Below are 21,660 nucleotides of genomic sequence, written 5' to 3'. Positions count from 1 at the left end.
AGTGACCACGGGGGATGCTGCGACGGTATGTGAATAATGGTCGTAAGTCACTTCTTTCACCGCCATCGTGACTTCGAACGGTGACTAAATGAATGGCTGTAAGTAGAGGATCACCTGTAAGGCATCCTGACTCTAGGCTCTTTGAATTATGACTAGGCTCTTTGAATTATGACTAATGGCTTAACGATGGTTCAAAGTTATGACAGCCTTGGAAAAAGTGACTTATGACCCATCCTCAAAGTTACAATAGTCTCCTACCTGGTTTCTAAATAAGTATAGTAGCATCTCAATTATCTGACATAAACGGGTGGGCTGATAGTCAGACACCCAAAAATGTTGGATAATCCAGACTCTACTGTAAAATAAACAGGAGGTCCTGGGATAAAGCCTGGGTGGAGACTATGGGATTGGACCCTGCAGCTGCCTGTTTAATGGCACGCTGGCCCACCCCGCTATCGCTATGGGCTGAGAGAGAAGGAAGTGGGGAAGGGAGTTCTGGAAAGCGGGCTGACCGGAAGTGTTTCTCTGGGGCAGCAACCTCTGCCTCCCCCGCCCGGCTCTTCTCGGCATCCTTGGGGACTATTTCTCCATCGCGGCTGCATTGTTTGGGGGCGTGTCTGGCGGTATGGAAATGCCTACAGCCACGCCCCCAAGCAGCCGCGTGACGTCGGATAACCCAGAGTGTCGGATTACCGAGGGACGGATAACCGAGACTCTACTGTAAAATCAACTGGGGGAGGGGGTAAGGGGAAGCCAGATTTATGTAGCACCCACGTGATTCACTTAACAACCATATGGTTCACTTAACAACCGCAGTAAAACGGTTGTGAAAAGCAGTCCCGGTCCCTTGACGACTTGCTTAACGACCGCAATTGTCCAGCAATTGAAATCCCAACTCCAATTCTGGTCGCAAGCTTGAGGACGACCCCAGAGATGTTTTCCCCCCACACACCCTGCCCTTTTGCTCAGCGCCCCCTCCCCAAAGCACCTGGAAGTGGGGGCTGGCGATGCATCGGGCCACTTGCTTGAAGAGCGGCTCCTGGATCTTCACGAACTGCGAGGGTTCGATCACGTCCAGGATCTCCTCAATCTCCCCCAAGAGCATCACCTGGTCAGGAAAAGGGGGCAGATAGAGGGGACGAAAGGAGGGGGAGACCCTTTGGCTCGTGCATTGGCACGGCCCTCCCCTCATATGCATACGAAACCCCTTCCCGAGCCCGTCCGTACCTCTTTCTGGGTGCAGGTCTTCGGCCAGTATTTCAACAGACCACGGATCACCTGCCAACGAAAGGAGAGAGGTATTTATTTATTTATCGTTATTTAGTATACGGCGTCTGTAGAGGTCATTCAATCGTCAATACTCAAATTTAGTTTAAGTAGAGCGTCAGCATGTGTGTGTATATGTATATGTGTATAATAATAATAATAATAATAATAATAATAATAATAATGTATTAGATTTGTATGCCGCCCCTCTCCAAAGACTCGGGGACTATCTATATGTATATGTATGTATTTGTATACATTTATATAAATAAATAAATGAAGGGAACACTTAAACAACACAATATAAATAATAAGTAATAAGTAAGTAAGTAATACAAGTAAATCAAACTTCTGTGAAATCAAACTGTCCACTTAGAAAGCAACACTGATTGACAATCTGATTGCTGTTGTGCAAATGGAATAGCTGTGGAAATGAAATATTCAATGAGAGTATTTCATTCATTCAGATCTAGGATGTGTTATTTGAGTGTTCCCTTTATTTTTTTGAGCAGTGTGTGCATGTGTACTATGACTGGGATGGAGATAGATATCCCAGTGAGGGTATGACTAGTTGATGAGGCCACAACAAGGCCAAAATAGATCTATAGTCTCCCTTCATTTTCGGATTCAGCAAAAATGTGTTACATGCATCCATCCACCCATACATACATGTTTTTGTAGATTTTCACGGGTATATGTATGTAAGTTGTTGTGAGTTCGATTTTTTCCCCATGTAATATTTTGCTGAATTTGAATTTGAAATTTCGACAGAAAGAACATATATTTTGAGTGTCTTTGCGACATTTCGGTGAAATCACATTCGCCATCTTCAGGCTGAAGTTATTGACTTTAGAGCAGCACAAAGCCAATAACTTCAGCCTGAAGATGGTGAATGTGATTTTGCTGTAACGTCGCAAAGACACTCAAAATATATGTTTTTTCTGTTGAAATTTCAAATTCAAATTCAGCAAAATATTATCTGTCTGTCTATCTTCTGTCTGTCTATCTAATCTTATCTATCTATCTATCTATCTATCTATCTATCATATCTATCTATCTATCTATCTATCTCTATCTATCTATCTATCTATCTATCTATCTATCTATCTATCTATCTATCTATCTATCTATCTATCTATCTAAATCTCTCTCTCCATCCATATCTATCTATCTATCTATCTATCTATCTATCTATCTATCTATCTATCTATCTATCTATCTATCTATCTATCATCTCTATCTATCTATCTATCTATCTATCTATCTATCTATCTATCTATCTATCTATCTATCTATCTATCTATCTATCTATCTATCTATCTACCACAGGGGTCCCCAAACTTTTTACACAGGGGGCCAGTTCACTGTCCCTCAGACTGTTGGAGGGCTGGACTATAAAAAAAACTATGAACAAATCCCTATGCACACTGCACATACCTTGTTTTAACGTAAAAAAACAAAATGGGAATGTTCTATTTAGAGGGGGGGGGGAGAAGTCTGAAATTCATACATGTTTATGTTTTGTTTTTAATTTTCTTTTGTTAACATCTGATTGGCTATACAAGGTTTTCTTGGTTTATAGAAAAATGTATAAAAATATTTATAGAAAAATATATAAAGAAAGAAGGAAGCACTTTGGCATAATGGTTAATAAGTTAGAAATATAATTGGTGTTGTACTTTTTGAAGGAACATTAAGGAGGGAATTTAATTAAAAGAAAAGTATGTACCTGGATGACAACATTAGAAAAAAAAAATTGCAACTTTTTTGATGATTGATATTAGTTACTGACAAAATACTGCATTTTATTCAGGGAAAATTAGATGGTACATTGTATTGTTTGAATGTATGTTGAGAGAAAAATTTAAAAAAATTTACATCCCCCCCCCCAAAAGTCCTTCCTTCCTCCGCCCCTCCATTCATTTCATTCTTCCTTCCTTCCTTGTTCCCTCCATTTCTTCTTCCTTCCTTCCTTTTCCCTCCATTTCTTCTTCTTTCCCTCTCCCTTATTTTCCTTCTTTCTCATTTGTTTTGTTTCCCTCTCCCTCGTTCTTTCCCTCCATCATTTTCTCATTTTTCTTTTTCTCTCTCACATTCCCTCCCCCTCTCACTTGTTTTCTCTCCCTCTCTCTCTTGCTTTCTTTCTCTCTCTCTCTCCTTTTCTTCTATCTTCCTTCCTCTCTTCTTTTTTTTCCTGCCCTGCAACACGCCGTGGGGCAGTCAGCTGCAAGCAGAAGCTCCAAGACGGTGGCACCGATGTCGGGTCGCAGTACATTGCTGGCGCTGCACTGGGCATGGGCACGGACTGGCACTGGCCCACTGGCTGGGCCGGGACAGAGGTGCCAGCCCCATGCCCAGCGCAGCGCCAGCAATGTGCGGCGTCCTGCAACACATCAAGCTGCCGCCGGCGCCAGTGCCTGGCAGCCAACCGCCCCACCGCCACCCCACGCAACTGCTCAGTGCCCTCCCGCTCGACCCACGTTTGGCTGCGCCACCTTCGCGGCTTGCCCTGCTGCCCCGCGCCCGCCAGAGCTGCCCGGTGCAGACTAAGTGCGGGGCAGAGTAGGCGGCGGCGGTGGCTTCAGGCCCGCCCCCAAGCTGAGCTTCCTTTGGCTTTCTTCGAGGCAAAACTGCAAAGCTCACCTGCCGCCTCGAAGGAAGCCAAAGGAAGCTCAGCTCAACGAGGACCGGCTGTTGGTCTCTTGAAGCTGCCGCCGCCGCCCACTGCAGAGATCCCTCAAGAGCCGGTCTTTCTTGGCGCTGAATAGTTGCAGCCTCTGAGGCTGCCTCCGCCTCCAGGCGAAGGGATCTCCTCGGTGGGCGGCATCGGAGGCTGCAGCAACACAGCTCCGAAAAGGACCGGCTGTTGGTCCCTTGAAGCTGCCGCCGATGCCGCCTCCATTCGGGCGAAGAGATCTCCGCAGTGGGTGGCGGCGGTGGCGGCAGCTTCAAGGGACCAACAGCCGGTCCTTTTCGGAGCTGCGTTGCTGCAGCCTCCGATGCCGCCCACCAAGGAGATCCCTTCGCCTGGAGGCGGAGGCAGCCTCAGAAACTGCAACTATTCAGCACCGAGAAAGACCGGCTCTTGAGGGATCTCTGCAGTGGGCGGCGGCGGCAGCTTCAAGAGACCAACAGCCGGTCCTCGTTGAGCTGAGCTTCCTTTGGCTTCCTCCGAGGCGGCAGGTGAGCTTTGCAACTTTGCCTCGAAGGAAGCCAAAGGAAGCTCAGCTTGGAGGCGGGCCTGAAGCCACTGCTGCCGCCTACTTCTCCCCGCGCTTTGGCCGCACCGGGGCCAAGTAAGCCGAGGTTAGGCCTGTCGCCCCCGGCTCCAAGCGCGGGGCCTGGGCAGCGGGCAAGCATCGAGAAGGCCTCGCCGTCGCCTGGCCGGGGAAAAGCTCCCCTCCCCGCGATCCGGCCGTTAACAAGTTAGTGCGCGGGGGTCCTGATGGCTTGTTTACTGTCCCCTCCAGACGCTCTTGCAGGGCTTCCAGGCTCCCCGTGGGGCAGTGAAGAAGCAAAATAGCAGTACTCTCCCGCTGTCTCTGCCCCTCTCTTTCTTGCTTTATTTCTCTCTCTCACTCCCTTTCTATCTCTCCCTCTTTCTCTCTCTCTCTCTCTCTCCCTCTCCACAGCAGACCCCCCCAACGCAAAAGTGCCCAAACGCGCGCAAACCTCTCCGGTGCAAAACAAAAAAGCAAAAAAGCGGCACTGGAGGGACCAAGACGGTCTGCAGCTGAGTGTCTGGAGGAGGAGGAGGCGGAAAGCCAGGGGGCGGGGAGGAAAGCAATTGGCCAATTTCTTTCTCGCCTTTAGGGAGAGGAACTGTTGCTGCTATGCCATAGGGTGCTTTCCTCCCCGCCCCCTGGCTTTCCTCCTCTTCCTTGCCGCCGCCAGACGCTCAGCAGCAGAGTGGAGGGGAGATTCGGGAACTTAGTATATAGATTGTAAAATCTCGTACGCTGCTGCGGGCCGGGCAAATGGCCACAGCGGCCGCATCCGGCCCGTGGGCCGTAGTTTGGGGACCGCTGATCTACCATATCTATCTATGTATCTATCTGTCTGTCTGTCTGTCTGTCTGTCTTCCTACCTACCTACCTACCTGCCTGCCTACCTAAATCTCTCTCTCCATCCATATCTATCTATCTATCTATCTATCTATCTATCTATCTGTCTGTCTGTCTGTCTGTCTGTCTGTCTGTCTGTCTGTCTGTCTGCCTGCCTGCCTGCCTGCCTGCCTACCTACCTACCTAAATCTCTCTCTCCATCCATATCTATCTATCTATCTATCTATCTATCTATCTATCTATCTATCTATCTATCTATCTATCTATCTATCTATCTATCTACCATATCTATCTATGTATCTATCTGTCTGCCTGCCTGCCTGCCTGCCTACCTACCTACCTGCCTACCTACCTACCTAAATCTCTCTCTCCATCCATATCTATCTATCTATCTATCTGTCTGTCTAATCCATCTATCTGTCGGTCTAATCCATCTATCTATCTATCTATCTATCTATCTATCTATCTATCTATCTATCTATCTATCTATCTACCATATCTATCTATCTACCATATCTATCTATCTATCTATCTATCTATCTATCTATCTATCTATCTATCTATCTATCTATCTATCTATCTACCATATCTATGTATCTATCTGTCTGTCTGTCTGTCTGCTTGCCTGCCTACCTACCTGCCTACCTAAATCTCTCTCTCCATCCATATCTATGTATCTGTCTGTCTGTCTGTCTATCTATCTACCTACCTACCTACCTACCTACCTCTCTCTCCATCCATATCTATCTATGTGTCTGTCTGTCTGTCTGTCTGTCTGTCTGTCTGTCTGTCTGTCTGTCTGTCTGTCTATCTATCTATCTATCTATAGTATACGGCCATGCCTTGCTGTGAGGCTCAGTCTGGTTAAGTGGAAAAGAAAGAAGTGAGAAAGTGCATGTTTACATTTTTGAACGCCCTGCTCAATTTATTCAGAATGACAGAGTTGGAAGGGACCTTGGAGGTCTTCTAGTCCAACCCCCTGCTCAATTATATCATACAGTTTGAAGGGATTAACATTAGAGAGCAGGGTGACATTTGTACATCTCTTCCCCTCCCTGTCGCCCCCTGGTTTAAGAGACTGGCCCGACCCATCTGCCAAAATGTGATAAGACCAGCCTACCTCACAGGGTTCTTGGTTCCACCCAAGCATGCAATACTTAGGAGGCAAACCCCATGGTTTGTAGCCAAACCTATTTTTAGAGCAATTTTCAAAGCAATTGGTGAGGAATCGGAGATTTTAGATCATGAGCAAACAAACATTTATATTTGTATTTATATAGATTGCAACATCTACAGAATAATTCAGCCACTAGATGGCAGTGTTTCAGTTTGCATCTAATGGTTATCATCTATATGTTCTGAGGTGATTTTTCTGTAGCAGTTGAAAACATGAGCAGGCTTTGAAGGGACCTTGGAGGTCATCTAGTCCAGTGGTAGACAAAGTTGGCTCTTCTATGACTTGTGGACTTCAACTCCCAGAATTCCTGAGCCAATTATGCTAGCTCATGAATTCTGGGAGTTGAAGTCCACATGTCATAGAAGACCGAACTTTGCCTACCCCTGTTCTAGTATAACCCCCTGCTCAATTTATTCAGAATAATAGAGTTGGAAGGGATTAACATTAGAGAGTAGGTGGACATTTGTATCTCTTTCTCTGTCTCCTTCCCTGCCACCCCCAGCTTTAAAAAACTGGCCCGACCCATCTGCCAAAATATGATAAGACCGGTCTACCTCGCAAGGTTCTTGGTTTCAGCCAACCATGGGTGGCAAACCCTGCAATTTGCAGCCAAACCTGGTTCCTTTATTTTCTGAGGAGACTTTCCTGTGGCAGCAGCCAATCAAAACGCGCCTGCTATGGTTTTCACCAGGGAATCCTATATTTTTGAACAGGTTTTACCTGTCACAGGTGTGATATCTATATAATATAGGCTTATCATAAGGGCTGTATTCGTTTGGAACGCTGTGTCAAAATTTCAAAGCAATCTGTGAAGTACTTTTCGAGATTAGCCCTCCCTAACAAAGATACACTTACATTTTTAATTAATATAGATATTAATCCAGAGCATGATAGATATCTCTGTATCTGTCTGTCTGTCTGCCTATCTTTTTATCTATCATATATATATATATTATATATATATACACACACACATACACACACGTATATTTCACCAAATGAATGATTATAAAAGAAAGAGAGAGATAGAGAAACAGAAGGAGGGAGAGAGAGAAAGTAAGAGAAAGAGAAAGAGAGAGAGGAAAGGAGAGGAAAATTTTTGGCGATTATAAGCCACCCAGAGTCACTTGGTGGGGTTGGGCAGCTCTAGAAACACAAGGAATGAGCAAAAATAAAACTCTGGCTCTTGATCAAAGGAGCCTCTCACACCCAGGATTGCTCCCCCGCTCCCCAATCTTGCTCAGCTCCAACCCGCTGTAGCTGTGCCCCCCTCCCTCGCAAAGCCCAGACTCACGTGCTCGGTCAGTGTGGCGTCTTTCTCCAAGAACTGGACCACGCAGTAGGCCAGCTGCAAGAGAGGCATCTGGGTGAGGAGCTTTTCTAAACCCTGGAACGCCCCAAGGGCCTGTCTCCAGCACACACACCCGTCCCCCCATCCCCCCGGGGGTTGCTGGCTAGGTGCTGCCAGGCTCACCTGGGCGTGGAAAATGGAGAGCGATTTGACAGAGTGAAGTGGAATGAGAACCCGGACCAGGAACTGCTTGTGTTCCGCCTTCAACGGCAGCGCGAAGCCGTTGATGATGCTGAAAGAGAAGCCAAGGAGGAAGGGAGAGAGGGTCATCCTCTGCAGGGTCAGCGTTGCCGCAGCCATTTTCTCATATAGAAGGGCAATGGAACTAGATCAGGACATCCCAACTAAGCAGCTTGGATGAGTGGACATCAACTCCCTGGCCAGAATTTCCCAAAGGTTGAGAAACATGGAGATAGATTAACTTTAAGAACAACTTCTGTTTTATAATTTTTCCCCCTTTCCTTTATTTTTCTTTCGTTCCCTTTTTTCTTCCCGTGTTATCCCATCCTTTCCTTTCTCTTTCCTTCCTTTTTTTCTTTTCTTTCTTTCCTTTCTTCTTCCCATCCATTCCATTTTATACCCTCCTTTCCTTTCTCTTTCCTTCCTTCTTTTTCTTTCCTTCTTTTCTTCCTTCCCTTTTTTCTTTTCTTCCCATCCAATTCCTTCCTTTCCTTTTCCTTTCTTTCTTCTTTTTCTTTTTTTTCTTCCTCCCTTCCCTTTTTTATTCCCATCCTACCCCTCATTTCCTTTCTCTTTCCTTCCTCCCTTCCCTTTTTCTTCCCATCCCATATGCGGGCTGGGGAATTCTGGGAGTTGAAGTTCACAAGTCTTAAAGTTGCCAAGTTTGGAGATCCCTGATTTTCAAAGGGGAGAAGAGGAAACTCAACCCTGCCCCCTTCTCTTGGGGGTAGAAGGAGGGCCAGTGGACTAGCAATAGCATAAAACAGAATACAGTGGAACCCCGACATAAGAGCTGCTCTACTTAAGAGCAACTCGAGATAAGAGCTGGGAGGGGAGAGATATTTTTGTTCTACTTACAAGCCCAAATTCGAGATACAAGCGCCAAGGAGCTGTCTCCTGAAGCCAAACGCTAACTTCCGCGTTCGGCTTCAGGAGACAGCTGCGAAGCGGCGCGCGTGTTTTAAAAGGTTGCAGCCGGCCTGGGGGGCTCGGGGGGGTGCTTGCAGCTTTCTTTCTTGCTCTTTTTCTTTCTCTCTTTTACCTTCCCTTCCTCTATTTCTTCTTTTCTTTCTCCTTCCCACCTTCTTCCCTCCCTCCCTCCCTTCACTCATTCCTCTCTTACTCTCCCCTTTCATAAGTTTCCTTCCTTCCTCTGTTCCTGTCCCTTCCCCCTTTCTTTCTTTCTTTCTTGCTCTTTTTCTTTCTCTCTTTTACCTTCCCTTCCTCTATTTCTTCTTTTCTTTCTCCTTCCCACCTTCTTCCCTCCCTCCCTCCCTTCACTCATTCCTCTCTTACTCTCCCCTTTCATAAGTTTCCTTGCTTCCTTCCTCTGTTCCTGTCCCTTCCCTCTTTCTTTCCTTCCTTCCTTCCCACCCTCCGTCCATTCATTCACCCATTCCTCTCTTGATCGCTTAAAGCCGGTCCCTGGTGCAAAAAGGGTTGGGGACCTCTGTCCTACAGGATTGGGTGGCAGAGAAGTTGAACATATGTAAATTTAAAAGTTTAAGAAAGTTTACAAGTTAAGTGAAAGAAACTTCATTATTCATTTATATGTACATGTACATTTCTTCATTAAAAACATGTCTTTCTGCATAATTTAGACTAACTTTGTGAGTTTTTTGAGGGCTGGAACCAATTAAAATTATTTACATTAATTCCTATGGGGAAAAGTCGTTTGAGATAAGAGCTGTTCGACTTAAGAGCCCAGGTCCGGAACGAATTAAACTCGTATCTCGAGGTACCACTGTACAGTGATCCCTCGATTATCGCGAGGGTTCCGTTCCAAGACCCCTCGCGATAATCGATTTTTCGCAATGTAGGGTTGCGGAAGTGAAAACACCATCTGCACATGCGCGCCCTTTTTCCATGGCCGCGCATGCGCAGATGGTGGAGTTTGCGTGGGTGGCAGGGAAACCCCGATCTTCGTCTGCTCGCTGCTGTTGCAGCCGCCCAGCAGCTGATCTGCTCGGCAGCGCAGCAGCAGCAAGCAGACGAAGATCGGGGTTTCCCCGCCGCCCACGCAAAGGGGAAACCCCGGCTCCTCGCTGATGCCCCCGCTCGCCCGCCCGCCCGCCAGCAAGAGGGGGAGAGATAGAGAAAGAGAGAGAAGGAAAGAAAGAGATGAGAGAGGGAGGAAGAGAGTGTGAGAGAGGAAGAAGCAAGATAGAGAAAGAGAGAGAGAAAGAAAGATGAGAAAGGAAGGAAGAGAGTGACGTCATCGGGTGGGAAAAATCGCGATATAGCGTTTCGCGAAGATCGAGATCGCGAAAATCGAGGGATCACTGTAATAGAGTGTGAAGGGACCTTGGAGGTCTTCTATTCCAACCCCCTTAGACAGGAAACCATACACCACTAGCAAGAGCACGTATATACCGCTTCACAGTGCTTTTACAGTCCTCTCTAAGAGGTTTACAGAGCCAGCCAATTTGCCCCCAACAACCTGGGTCCTCATTTTACCAACCTTGGAAGGACGGAAGGCTGAGTCAACCTTGGTGAGATTCATAGAAACATAGAAGACTGGCGGCAGAAAAAGACCTCATGATCCATCTAGTCTGCCCTTATAATATTTTCTGTATTTTATCTTAGGATGGATCTATATTTATCCCAGGCATGTTTAAATTCAGTGACTGTGGATTTACCAACCACGTCTGCTGGAAGTTTGTTCCAAGGATCTACTACTCTTTCAGTAAAATAATTTTTCCTCACATTGCTTTTGATCTTTCCCCCAACTAACCTCAGATTGTGTCCCCTTGTTCTTGTGTTCACTTTCCTATTAAAAACACTTCCCTCCTGGACTTTATTTAACCCTTTAACATATTTAAATGTCTTGATCATGTCCCCCCTTTTCCTTCTGTCCTCCAGACTCTACAGATTGAGTTCATTAAGTCTTTCCTGATACGTTTTATGCTTAAGACCTTCCACCATTCTTGTAGCCCGTCTTTGGACCCGTTCAATTTTGTCAATATCTTTTTGTAGGTGATTCGAACTGCCAAACTGCAGACAGCAGAAGTAGCCTGCAAGTACTACTGCAGTCTAACCACTGTGCCACTGACTAAACTACAGTTCAAAGAAATCCGGATGAGGGGGGATTGTATATACGGCAGCCTGTGGAACAGACTGCCACATGAAGTGGCAAGTTCTCTTTGGCTAAAAATCTTCGAGCAGAAGCTGGAGGGCCCTCCTTCAGAGATGCTTGCCCTAAAGCAGAGGGATTGAACTAGATCAGGGGTCCCCAACCACCGGTCCGCGGACCAGTACCGGGCCGCGGGGCACGTTGCACCGGTCCATGGAGTCAGCAGCTGCCGGCCCTCATGCCACCACCCCCTCCCTCCAGCGCTTCGCCTCCCGCCGGGCAAGAGGCCTCGGGAGGCAGGTTCTGCCGGCCACAGGACGATGGCGGGAAAGAGGGGCGGGGAGGACCAGCACCCCCATGCTTAATCCCGCCCCCAACCACGCCCCTTTCCGCCCTCACTGGGCCATAGAAAAATTGTCTTGCTGAAACTGGTCCCTGGTGGAAAAAACGTTGGGGACCATTGAACTAGATGACCTAGGGGGCTCCCTTCCATCCCTTTCAAGAGTAGGGAAAGGCCACCCTTACATGCCTCTACAGCAGTGTTTCCCAACCTTGGCAACTTGAAGATATCTGGACTTCAACTCCCAGAATTCCCCAGACAGCATTTGCTGGCTAGGGAATTCTGGGAGTTGAAGTCCAAATATCTTCAAGTTGTCACGGTTGGGAAACACTGCTGTACAGAGCGTGGTTTCCCCTCACACACACACACCAGCCCTGAAATATTTACCTCCCAAGGATTTCTAATAACTCAGCCACTCCGTTGAAATGTTCGGTCTCGTAGATAAACCTGTCAGAGGGGGAAGAAAAGAAAGGAAGAAACAGGGAGGGTTTGATTCTCGTCATTGTCTTCTCCAAAAACTGCCCCCTTTTCCCACTCCCCCCCCCCACCTTCCTCAAACACAACAGGTCGGTGGGTGATGACGAACCTTGTTTTGCTTGCCAAAAGGCGGAGAAGAAGAAGCCCCTCACCTCAAAAAAATGTTATTGCATTGCTTGCGAATATAGGCCCGGAGGCCCAGGAATTTGCCGTAAACCCGGTGAAGGATGGTCTTGAGGTATTCCCGTTCCCTGGGGTCTTCGCTGTCGAACAATTCTAGCAACTGGAGGAGGGCGAAAGAGGGGAAAAGAGCATTGCCAAGGATTTGGAAAACGTTTCCCGCCTCAAGACCTCAAGTGCATTGTCAGTTACTAAAGGCTTCCTAATGGGCAAGGCTAGAATTGTTATTTATTATTATCATCATCATCATCATCATCATCATGACTTGTATGCCGCCCCTCTCCGGAGACCCGGGGCGTTTCACAACATACAATACAAAACAGTATACTGTATGTACAAATCTAATAATTAAAACTATGACTAAAATCCCATTATCTTAAAACACAATCAATATTCCACAATCATATCCATACATAACATTTAATGGTCAAAAGGGGGGAGGGGCATGTATTAGCTGCCCCATGCCTCTATTCTATTCTATTCTATTCCATATTCTATTCCATTCCACTCCATTCTATTCCATTCTTTCCTCTATTCTATTCCTAATTCTATTCAATTCTATTCCATTCTTTCCTCTATTCTATTCCTAATTCAATTCAATTCTATTCCATTCTTTCCTCTATTCTATTCCTAATTCTATTCTATTCTACTCCATTCTTTCCTCTATTCTATTCCTAATTCAATTCAATTCCATTCTTTCCTCTATTCTATTCCTAATTCTATTCTATTCCATTCTTTCCTCTATTCTATTCCTAATTCAATTCTATTCTATTCCATTCTTTCCTCTATTCTATTCCTAATTCAATTCAATTCTACTCCATTCTTTCCTCTATTCTATTCCTAATTCTATTCTACTCCATTCTTTCCTCTATTCTATTCCTAATTCAATTCTATTCTTTCCTCTATTCTATTCCTAATTCAATTCTATTCTATTCCAATCCATCCTATCCTCTAATTCTATTCTATATTTCATATTCCATTCCATATTATATTCCATTCCACTCCACTCTATTCCATTCTTTCCTCTATTCTATTCCTAATTCAATTCAGTTCTATTCCAATCCATTCCATCCTCTAATTCTATTCTATATTTCATATTCCATTCCATATTATATTCCACTCCATTCTTTCCTCTATTCTATTCCTAATTCTATTCTATTCCATTCCATTCTGAAGTGGCACTGCCCTGCTACTTACCTTCAGCTACTTGTAACCAGGCTTTGCACAACCTCAGCCCATTTCTTCTGCAACTGGCCATGATTTTTCCTGAAGGCCTCTCTAGCCGATAAGAGAGCTAAGGATTGATCTGGAGCTCTGTTATCGGCTGCCGATGGGAACAATCTGCCGTATTTCCTAGCTATAAAACCCTTCCTTTCATTTGCACTTACCATCAATACGAATTTCTGGTCTATGTAGCGCTTGGCAACCGAGGGCTGGAAATCTGGACTTTCAAGGAACCGGAGGAAAAATTCATATACAAGCTGGAAAGAGAGAAAGGCAGCCCATCAAATCCAACTCAACTTTCTTCTTCCACTGGAAGGCCAACCCTTGAGAAGGTGGACGTTCAAGCAGGCCCTTTCGCCCAGCGGGTGATACGACCAAATCCACCAGCCACTCTCCAAGGTGGATTCAGCCTTCCAACCTTCCGAGGTAGGAAAAATGAGGACCCAGATTGTTGGGGGCAAGAGGCTGACTCTGTAAAGAGAGGGCTCGGAAAGCACCGTGAAACTATATGTACGTATATTCGTATATTTTAGACTTAAGTCTTAAATATGCGAATGTGCAGAAATGGACCGGCTAACCATGGAATTGAACAGTGAAAAAGATACAGATTATTATTCCACCTGGACTAAATGGTATACAGTAGTACCTCTAGATACGAGCTGCTCCACATGCGAGTATTCCAAGATACGAGCCCCGAGGGGAGAGAAATTTCTGTTCCAGACCCGAGCTCAAATTCGGGGTACGAGCCGAGCGTCCACTAGGTGGCGCAAGAATCCTTGCTTCTGGTTATCTCGGAGGGGAAAAACAAAGTCTAAAGCCATTTGTTCCAGATACGAGTTGTTCGACATACAAGCTCCCTTCTGGAACGAATTAAACTCGTATCTAGAGGTACTACGGTATATGGATACAAAAAAGGGAAAGCTAGCCCACAGTGAGGAACGGAGTACTATACAGAACTATATGTACCTATGTATAAATATGTAAAATATCGACAGAAATATTAAAATATGGATGTTAACCCACTTGAAAATACTATGATTTGTATTTGTATCAATGTTTCTTTGTATGTGGTGTTTATGTCTTTTTTTTTCTTCCTTTCTGTAATGTCTTTTTAAAATGGGTGAGATCATCCAAGGGCATGGGGTGAGGTATCATCAATATGCCGATGATACCCAGCTATACATCTCCACCCCATGTCCAGTCAACGAAGCAGTGGAAGTGATGTGCCGGTGCCTGGTGGCTGTTGGGGCCTGGATGGGTGTCAACAAACTCAAACTCAACCCAGACAAGACGGAGTGGCTGTGGGTATTGCCTCCCAAGGACAATTCCATTTGTCCGTCCATTACCCTGGGGGGGGGACGACTATTGACCCCCTCAGAGAGGGTGCGCAACTTGGGCATCCTCCTCAATCCACAGCTGACATTGGAACATCATCTTTCGGCTGGGGCGAGGGGGGCATTTGTCCAGGTTCGCCTGGTGCACCAGTTGCGGCCCTATTTGGACAGGGAGTCACTGCTCACAGTCCCTCATGCCCTCATCACCTCGAGGTTCGATTACTGCAACGCTCTCTACATGGGGCTACCTTTGAAAAGTGTTCGGAAACTTCAGATCGTGCAGAATGCGGCCGCGAGAGCCATCGTGGGGCTTCCTAGACTCGCCCACGTTTCTGCAACACTCCGCGGCCTGCACTGGCTGCCGATCGGTTTCCGGTCACAATTCAAAGTGTTGGTAATGACCTTTAAAGCCCTACATGGCATTGGGCCAGAATACATCCGGAACCGCCTTCTACCGCACGAATCCCAGCGGCCGATAAGGTCCCACAGAGTTGGCCTTCTCCGGGTCCCGTCGACCAAACAATGTCGTTTGGCAGGCCCCAGGGGAAGAGCCTTCTCTGTGGCGGCCCCGGCCCTCTGGAACCAACTCCCCCCAGAGATTAGAACGGCCCCCACCCTCCTTGTCTTTCGCAAATTACTTAAGACCCACCTTTGTCGCCAGGCATGGGGGAGTTAAGTTATCCTTTCGCCATAGGTTACTACAAGTTATGCATGGTATGTTTGTGTGTATGTTTGGGGTTTTTTTTGTTTTTTTTTATAATAAGGGTTTTTTAGTTGTTTTTATTAATTGGATTGTTCATGTTGTTTTACCACTGTTGTTAGCCGCCCCGAGTCTGCGGAGAGGGGCGGCATACAAATCCAATCAATCAATCAATCAATCAATCAATCAATCAATCAATCAATCAATAATTAAATAAATAATTAAATAAATAATTAAATAAATAAAATATATATTTCAATAAAAACTATTTTTAAAAAAAGGCTTAAATGCTATTTCCTTCCATCTTTCCTTCCTTCAGGCCATCCTTCCAAGGTGGGTAAAATGTCTAAAAATGTCAGTCTATGTCAGAATTTTGTTCCTACCGGTGCGATAATCTGGTAGTAGTCCGCCAATTGCGCAATTTCCATGCGGCGGCTCCAGTGCTGTCTTCCCCCCGCTAATTTTGGCATATTTTTTTGCTCTCTGAGCATGTGCAGAAGGCAAACCGTCCCTCTGAGCATGCGCATAAGCAAAATTGCACGACGGGATGCACATGCGAGTGAGAGGGGACGCACGGGCGCAAACGTCACAATGCGGAGGCAGCGCACCAGTAGGGAAGTAAGAGGAACCAGCCCCTGGTCTATATAGTAATAGCATTTAGACTTATATACCGCTTCACAGTGCTTTACAGCTCTCTCTAAGCGGTTTACAGGGAGGAAGCATGTTGCCCCCAGCAATCTCTGGAAAGCGGTGCAAGACAAGATTAATAGGATGTTAAATATAAAATGGGCGATTACAAAGGAGATGGCAGTATTAGTAATGAGGAGGATATGGGTGAATTCAGAGAAATTAAGGAAGCAGCTATAGAAAGTGGCCAGGCAGGTAATAGTTTTTGGTTGGAAGGATGCAACAAAATGGACAATACAAAATTGGTGGATGGTGGATGGTGGAACATATTCAGTTTGAAATTATGGATACTTCTCCGGGTCCCGTCAACTAAACAATGTCGTTTGGCGGGGCCCAGGGGAAGAGCCTTCTCTGTGGCGGCCCTGGCCCTTTGGAACCTACTCCCCCCGGAGATTAGAATTGCCCCCACCCTCCTCGCCTTTCGTAAACTTCTTAAAACCCACCTCTGCCGTCAGGCATGGGGAAACTGAGATATTCCTTCCCCCTAGGCCTTTACAATTTAGAAACATAGAAACATAGAAGTCTGACGGCAGAAAAAGACCTCCTGGTCCATCTAGTCTGCCCTTATACTATTTTCTGTATTTTATCTTACAATTGATACATGTTTATCCCAGGCATGTTTAAATTCAGTTACTGTGGATTTATCTACCACGTCTGCTGGAAGTTTGTTCCAAGGATCTACTACTCTTTCAGTAAAATAATATTTTCTCATGTTGCTTTTGATCTTTCCCCCAACTAACTTCAGATTGTGTCCCCTTGTTCTTGTGTTCACTTTCCTATTAAAAACACTTCCCTCCTGGACCTTATTTAACCCTTTAATATATTTAAATGTTTCGATCATGTCCCCCCATTTACGCATAGTATGTCTGTATGTATGTTTGGTTTTTGTAATAAGTTTTTTTTAGTTCTTTTAGCATTGGATTGGATTGTTACATGCTGTTTTTATCATTGTTATTAGCCGCCCCAAGTCTACGGAGAGGGGCGGCATACAAATCCAATCAATCAATCAATCAATCAATCAATCAACAAACAAACAAACAAACAAATAAATAAATACTAAAATGAATACGATCAATGAAAATAAAGTGAAAAAATCGATGGGAAGATGGGACAGGGTTAGAGGTTTTATGGTCAGTAGAATTCGAGGAATAAACTGGAATATAATTTGTAAATATAAATATAACTGGATACAACTGGAATATAATTTGTACATATGCTAATGTTCTTGGTTTAAAATATTACAAATCGGTACACCCTAATTTGGTGGAGGGGGTTGAACGAATGATGTTGGGTGGCGGGAGCTGTCTTTTGTGTAGTGTGCATCTGTTTTTATTATTATTAAAACTAATAAAATTCATTTAAAAAAAACCCTATTATCCCCAACAATCAGGGTCCTCATTTTACCAACCTCAGAAGGATGGAAGGATGGGTTGACCTTGAGCCTACTGAGATTTGATCTTCCAAACTGCTGGCAGCCTGCAGTACTGCACCCTAACCACTGTGCCACCGAAGCTCTTGTATGCTATATTATTATTATTATTATTATTATTATTATTATTATTATTATTATTATTTATTAGATTTGTATGCTATTGCTATGAATCTCGTGGCCTTCAGAAGGACTCTTACCTGGAGATGGGGCCAAGACGGTTCCAGGTTTGGTTCATCTTCTTCGGGATCGAACTCGGGGTTTTCGCTGGGTGGAAGAATTCGGAAAATGTTGACTGAGATCTGGGAGGGAGAAGGAAGAGATCAGCTCAAGTCAAAAACCTGGAAATGAGACGACCTTTCAAGGTCAAAGGAGCCAAAGGAAAGAGACTCCACGCAAGCTTTCCAAGGAAGAAAAAATAAACAACAGGAGAGAATCCACTTAGGACGAAGGGGAAATTTCCTAAAAAGTTTGAACAATTAATCAGTGGAACAGCTTGCCACCAGAAGTTGTGGACGCTCCATCACTGGAGGCTTTTAAGAGAGACTGTACGGCCATTTGTCCGGGATGGTCTAGAGCAATGTTTCCCAACCTTGGCAACTTGAAGCTATCTGGACTTCAACTCCCAGAATTCCCCAGCCAGCATTCGCTGGCGGGGGAATTCTGGGAATTGAAGTCCAAATAGCTTCAAGTTGCCAAGGTTGGGAAACAGTGGTCTAGGGCAGGGGTCTGCAACCTTACATACTCAAAGAGCCGATTGGAGCCGTTTTCCACAGAAAAGAAAACACTGGGAGACACAAAAGCTGGGTGGGCGTGGCCAACTCAACATCACTCACTTCCACCAGTCACATGACTCCCAATCCATACCTACCCAGCTGGTCATTGGGGCAGAGAACCTGTTATTAAAAAACACTGGGAACCACAAAACCCTTTTGACATTTCTCTTTCTCTCTCCTCCATCTCTCCACCCTCCTCTCTCTGTATCTGTCTGTCTCTGTCTTGGCTCCTTCTCCATCCCCCTTTCCTTCTCAGGCCAAGTGATGGTTCAGAATTTAGACAGGATAGAGAATTTAAAGGCCAATTACAATATTTCATTCATTGGGATAACCTTTGTCTAAATCCACATGGGTAAAAAGTGGGAAAGTTTAAGATTAGTTAAACAGTTGCACGACCAATATCCAGATAAGTTTAAGTTTTATTAGATTTGTATGCCGCCCCTCTCTGAAGACTCGGGGCGGCTCACAACAACAGCAATACAATATACAAAGTACAAATCCAATATAAGTTAAAAGCAATTTAAAACCCATAAATATTAAAAAACGATCATTACTACACAATCATACCATTCTCATATATTACAGTCAGAAAAAAGGTGGTGCTGGGGGGATAAGATAGTTATTCCCCCCATGCCTGGCGACATAGATAAGTCTTCAACATCTTACGGAGGGCGGGAAGAGTAGGAGCAATTCGAATCTCCGGGGGGAGTTGATTCCAGAGGGCCGGGACCGCCACAGAGAAGGCTCTTCCCCTGGGTCCCGCCAAATGGCATTGTTTAGTCGACGGGACCCGGAGAAGGCCGACTCTGTGGGACCTAATCGGCCGCTAGGATTCGTGCGGCAGAAGGCGGTCCCGGAGGTATTCTGCTCTGATGCCATGTAGGGCTTTATAGGTCATTACCAGCACTTTGAATTGTGACCGGAAACTGATTGGCAACCAGTGCAGGCTGCGGAGTGTTGGCGAAACATGGGCAGATCTTGGAAGCCCCACGATAGCTCTCGCGGCAGCATTCTGCACGATCTGAAGTTTCCGAACATTTTTCAAAGGAAGCCCAAAAGTCCCCCTGAGGGGGAGAGAGGTGGTTAAACTGATGAACCCCTTGTGATCTCGCTCCACTGCAGGATACACTTTTTTCTTGAGTGGAGGCTGCCTGTCAAGCTGGTGCAGAAGTTGGGGATAAATTAACGGCTTGCCACACTATCTCTAGAAGGCCTGATGTCTATGGGAACTTGGGGGGGGGATTTTCAGGAGGGAACAGATGCAGCACAAAGCATTCTTTTGAGTGGTTCAAGGCCATCCTATATTCACTCACCTGGGCGGAAGTGGAAGGAGGACTTGCCACGCTGGCACAATCTGAGTGGGCAACGTGACAAGTTTGTGGGTGGGGGGGAGGACAAGAGAGGTGAACTTTCAACGGCGTGGGAAACTCAGATTCAAGTGTTCCCAGTGTGGGTGCCAGGACAGCTCCGGAAAGAAATTGGAACTTTGAGGAATACTTTGACTAGGACTCTGATTTAGTTTCGATGCTACCTGGTACCTTGACAGAGTGATAGGGAGCAGAGGGCAAAGGGTGGGGGCAGCCAGTGGTGGGATCACCTGACAGGAAGCCACAGTTTGCTGACACCTGATATAGGGTTGCCTACTTCAGCAGGGGTTGGACTAGTAGATCTCCAAGATCCCTCTCAACCCTGTTATTCTGGTTTGGGCTTTATTATTATTATTATTATTATTATTATTATTATTATTATTATTATTATTTGATTGATTGATTGATTGATTGGATTTGTATGCCGCCCCTCTCCGCAGACTCGGGGCGGCTAACAACAGCAATAAAACAGCATATAATAATAATCCTAAATACTAATACTAAAACAGTTAAAAACCCTTATTATAAAACCAAACATACGTATAGACATACCATGCATAAAATTGTAAGACCTAGGGGGAAAGAGCATCTCAGTTCCCCCATGCCTGGCGGCAGAGGTGGGTTTTAAGAAGCTTACGAAAGGCGAGGAGGGTGGGGGCAATTTTAATCTCTGGGGGGAGTTGGTTCCAGAGGGCCGGGGCCGCCACAGAGAAGGCTCTTCCCCTGGGTCCCGCCAAGCGACATTGTTTAGTTGTCGGGACCCGGAGAAGGCCAACTTTGTGGAACCTAACTGGTCGCTGGGATTCGTGCAGCAGAAGGCGGTCCCTGAGATAATCTGGTCCGGTGCCATGAAGGGCTTTATAGGTTATAACCAACACTTTGAATTGTGACCGGAAACTGATCAGTAACCAATGCAGACTGCGGCGTATTGGAGTAACATGGGCATATTTGGGAAAGCCCATGTATTATTATTGTACATCAATTTGGGGGGGCGGGGGGAGATGTTGTCCCTGCGGATTTTTCGGCAAGGTTTTTCACAAATGAATTTTAGAATAGAATAACAGAGTGGGAAGGGACCTTAGAGGTCTTCTAGTCCAACCCTCTGCTTAGGCAGGAAGCCCGACACCACTTCAGACCAATGGTTATCCAACGTCTTCTTAAAAACTCCCAGTGTTGGAGCATTCACAACTTCTGGTGGCAAGCTGTTCCACGGATGAATTGTTCTAATGTCAGGAAATTTCTCCCTAGTTCTAAGTGGTTTGCCATTGCCTCCTTCCTAAGGTTGAGCGAGAGTGACAGGCCCAATGTCAGCCCAAGTCTTCTTGCCTACAGAGGGACTAGAACTCCCCCTTGCCTGGTTTGTAGCCTGGTGCCTAAACTATAACACCAGACTTAGCCATCCACGGTGCCATTTAAACCATGATTAAAATCGCAATTAATTATAAAGCAATTATGCATTCGTTTATGTTTTACTAATTTAAACAATGAATAATGAATAAACATTGACTGTTTCTTACATGTTTGCCTATTTATGAATGCGGCCCACTAATTAGCACATTTTACGTAACACGACTCCCACAACTGAGTTGGAAACTCCCGTTTTAAACTATTGGAAGACTGAAGAGCTTAGATGAGATTTTCCAAATAATTTAACTGCAAAGGAGAGAGAGACAATATAAAAGGTCTTGTTCTATCACTTGACACATTCAAAAGAAAATTGGACTGCCATCTGGTTGGGGTCCTGCTTGAGCAGGGGGCTGGACTTGATGACCTGCAAGGTCCCTTTCAACTCTAATACAGTGGTACCTCTACCTAAGAACGCCTCTACTTACAATCTTTTCTAGATAAGAACCGGGTGTTCAAGATTTTTTTGCCTCTTCTCAAGAACCATTTTCCACTTACAAACCTGAGCCTTCGAAACTATAACTGGAAAAGGCAGAGAGAAGCCTCCGTGGGGCCTCTCTAGGAATCTCCTGGGAGGAAACAGGGCCTCCACCCTCCCTGTGACTTCCCCAATCGCACACATTATTTGCTT

At 45.5% G+C, this 21,660-nt stretch overlaps 1 protein-coding gene across 1 annotated transcript in view; it reads right to left on the bottom strand.

Annotated features, from left to right (window-relative positions):
* The window catches only part of PPP2R5B (protein phosphatase 2 regulatory subunit B'beta), a 64,987-nt gene that overhangs the window by 6,437 nt on the left and 36,890 nt on the right, over positions 1-21,660 (bottom strand). Inside the window, exons 3-10 of the mRNA XM_070766529.1 lie at positions 17,683-17,784; positions 13,497-13,589; positions 12,081-12,211; positions 11,839-11,898; positions 7,982-8,090; positions 7,802-7,855; positions 1,228-1,278; positions 989-1,108 (exon numbers count right to left, since the gene is read on the bottom strand). Of these exons, the coding sequence (XP_070622630.1) occupies positions 989-1,108; positions 1,228-1,278; positions 7,802-7,855; positions 7,982-8,090; positions 11,839-11,898; positions 12,081-12,211; positions 13,497-13,589; positions 17,683-17,784 (720 nt within the window). The remainder of the gene's footprint in view (positions 1-988; positions 1,109-1,227; positions 1,279-7,801; positions 7,856-7,981; positions 8,091-11,838; positions 11,899-12,080; positions 12,212-13,496; positions 13,590-17,682; positions 17,785-21,660) is intronic.

Source organism: Erythrolamprus reginae, chromosome 13 (genome assembly GCF_031021105.1).
Source record: "Erythrolamprus reginae isolate rEryReg1 chromosome 13, rEryReg1.hap1, whole genome shotgun sequence".
NCBI lineage: Eukaryota > Metazoa > Chordata > Lepidosauria > Squamata > Dipsadidae > Erythrolamprus > Erythrolamprus reginae.
Note: the sequence above shows the minus strand (reverse complement) of the source record. Positions and strands in the feature narration are given on the sequence as shown.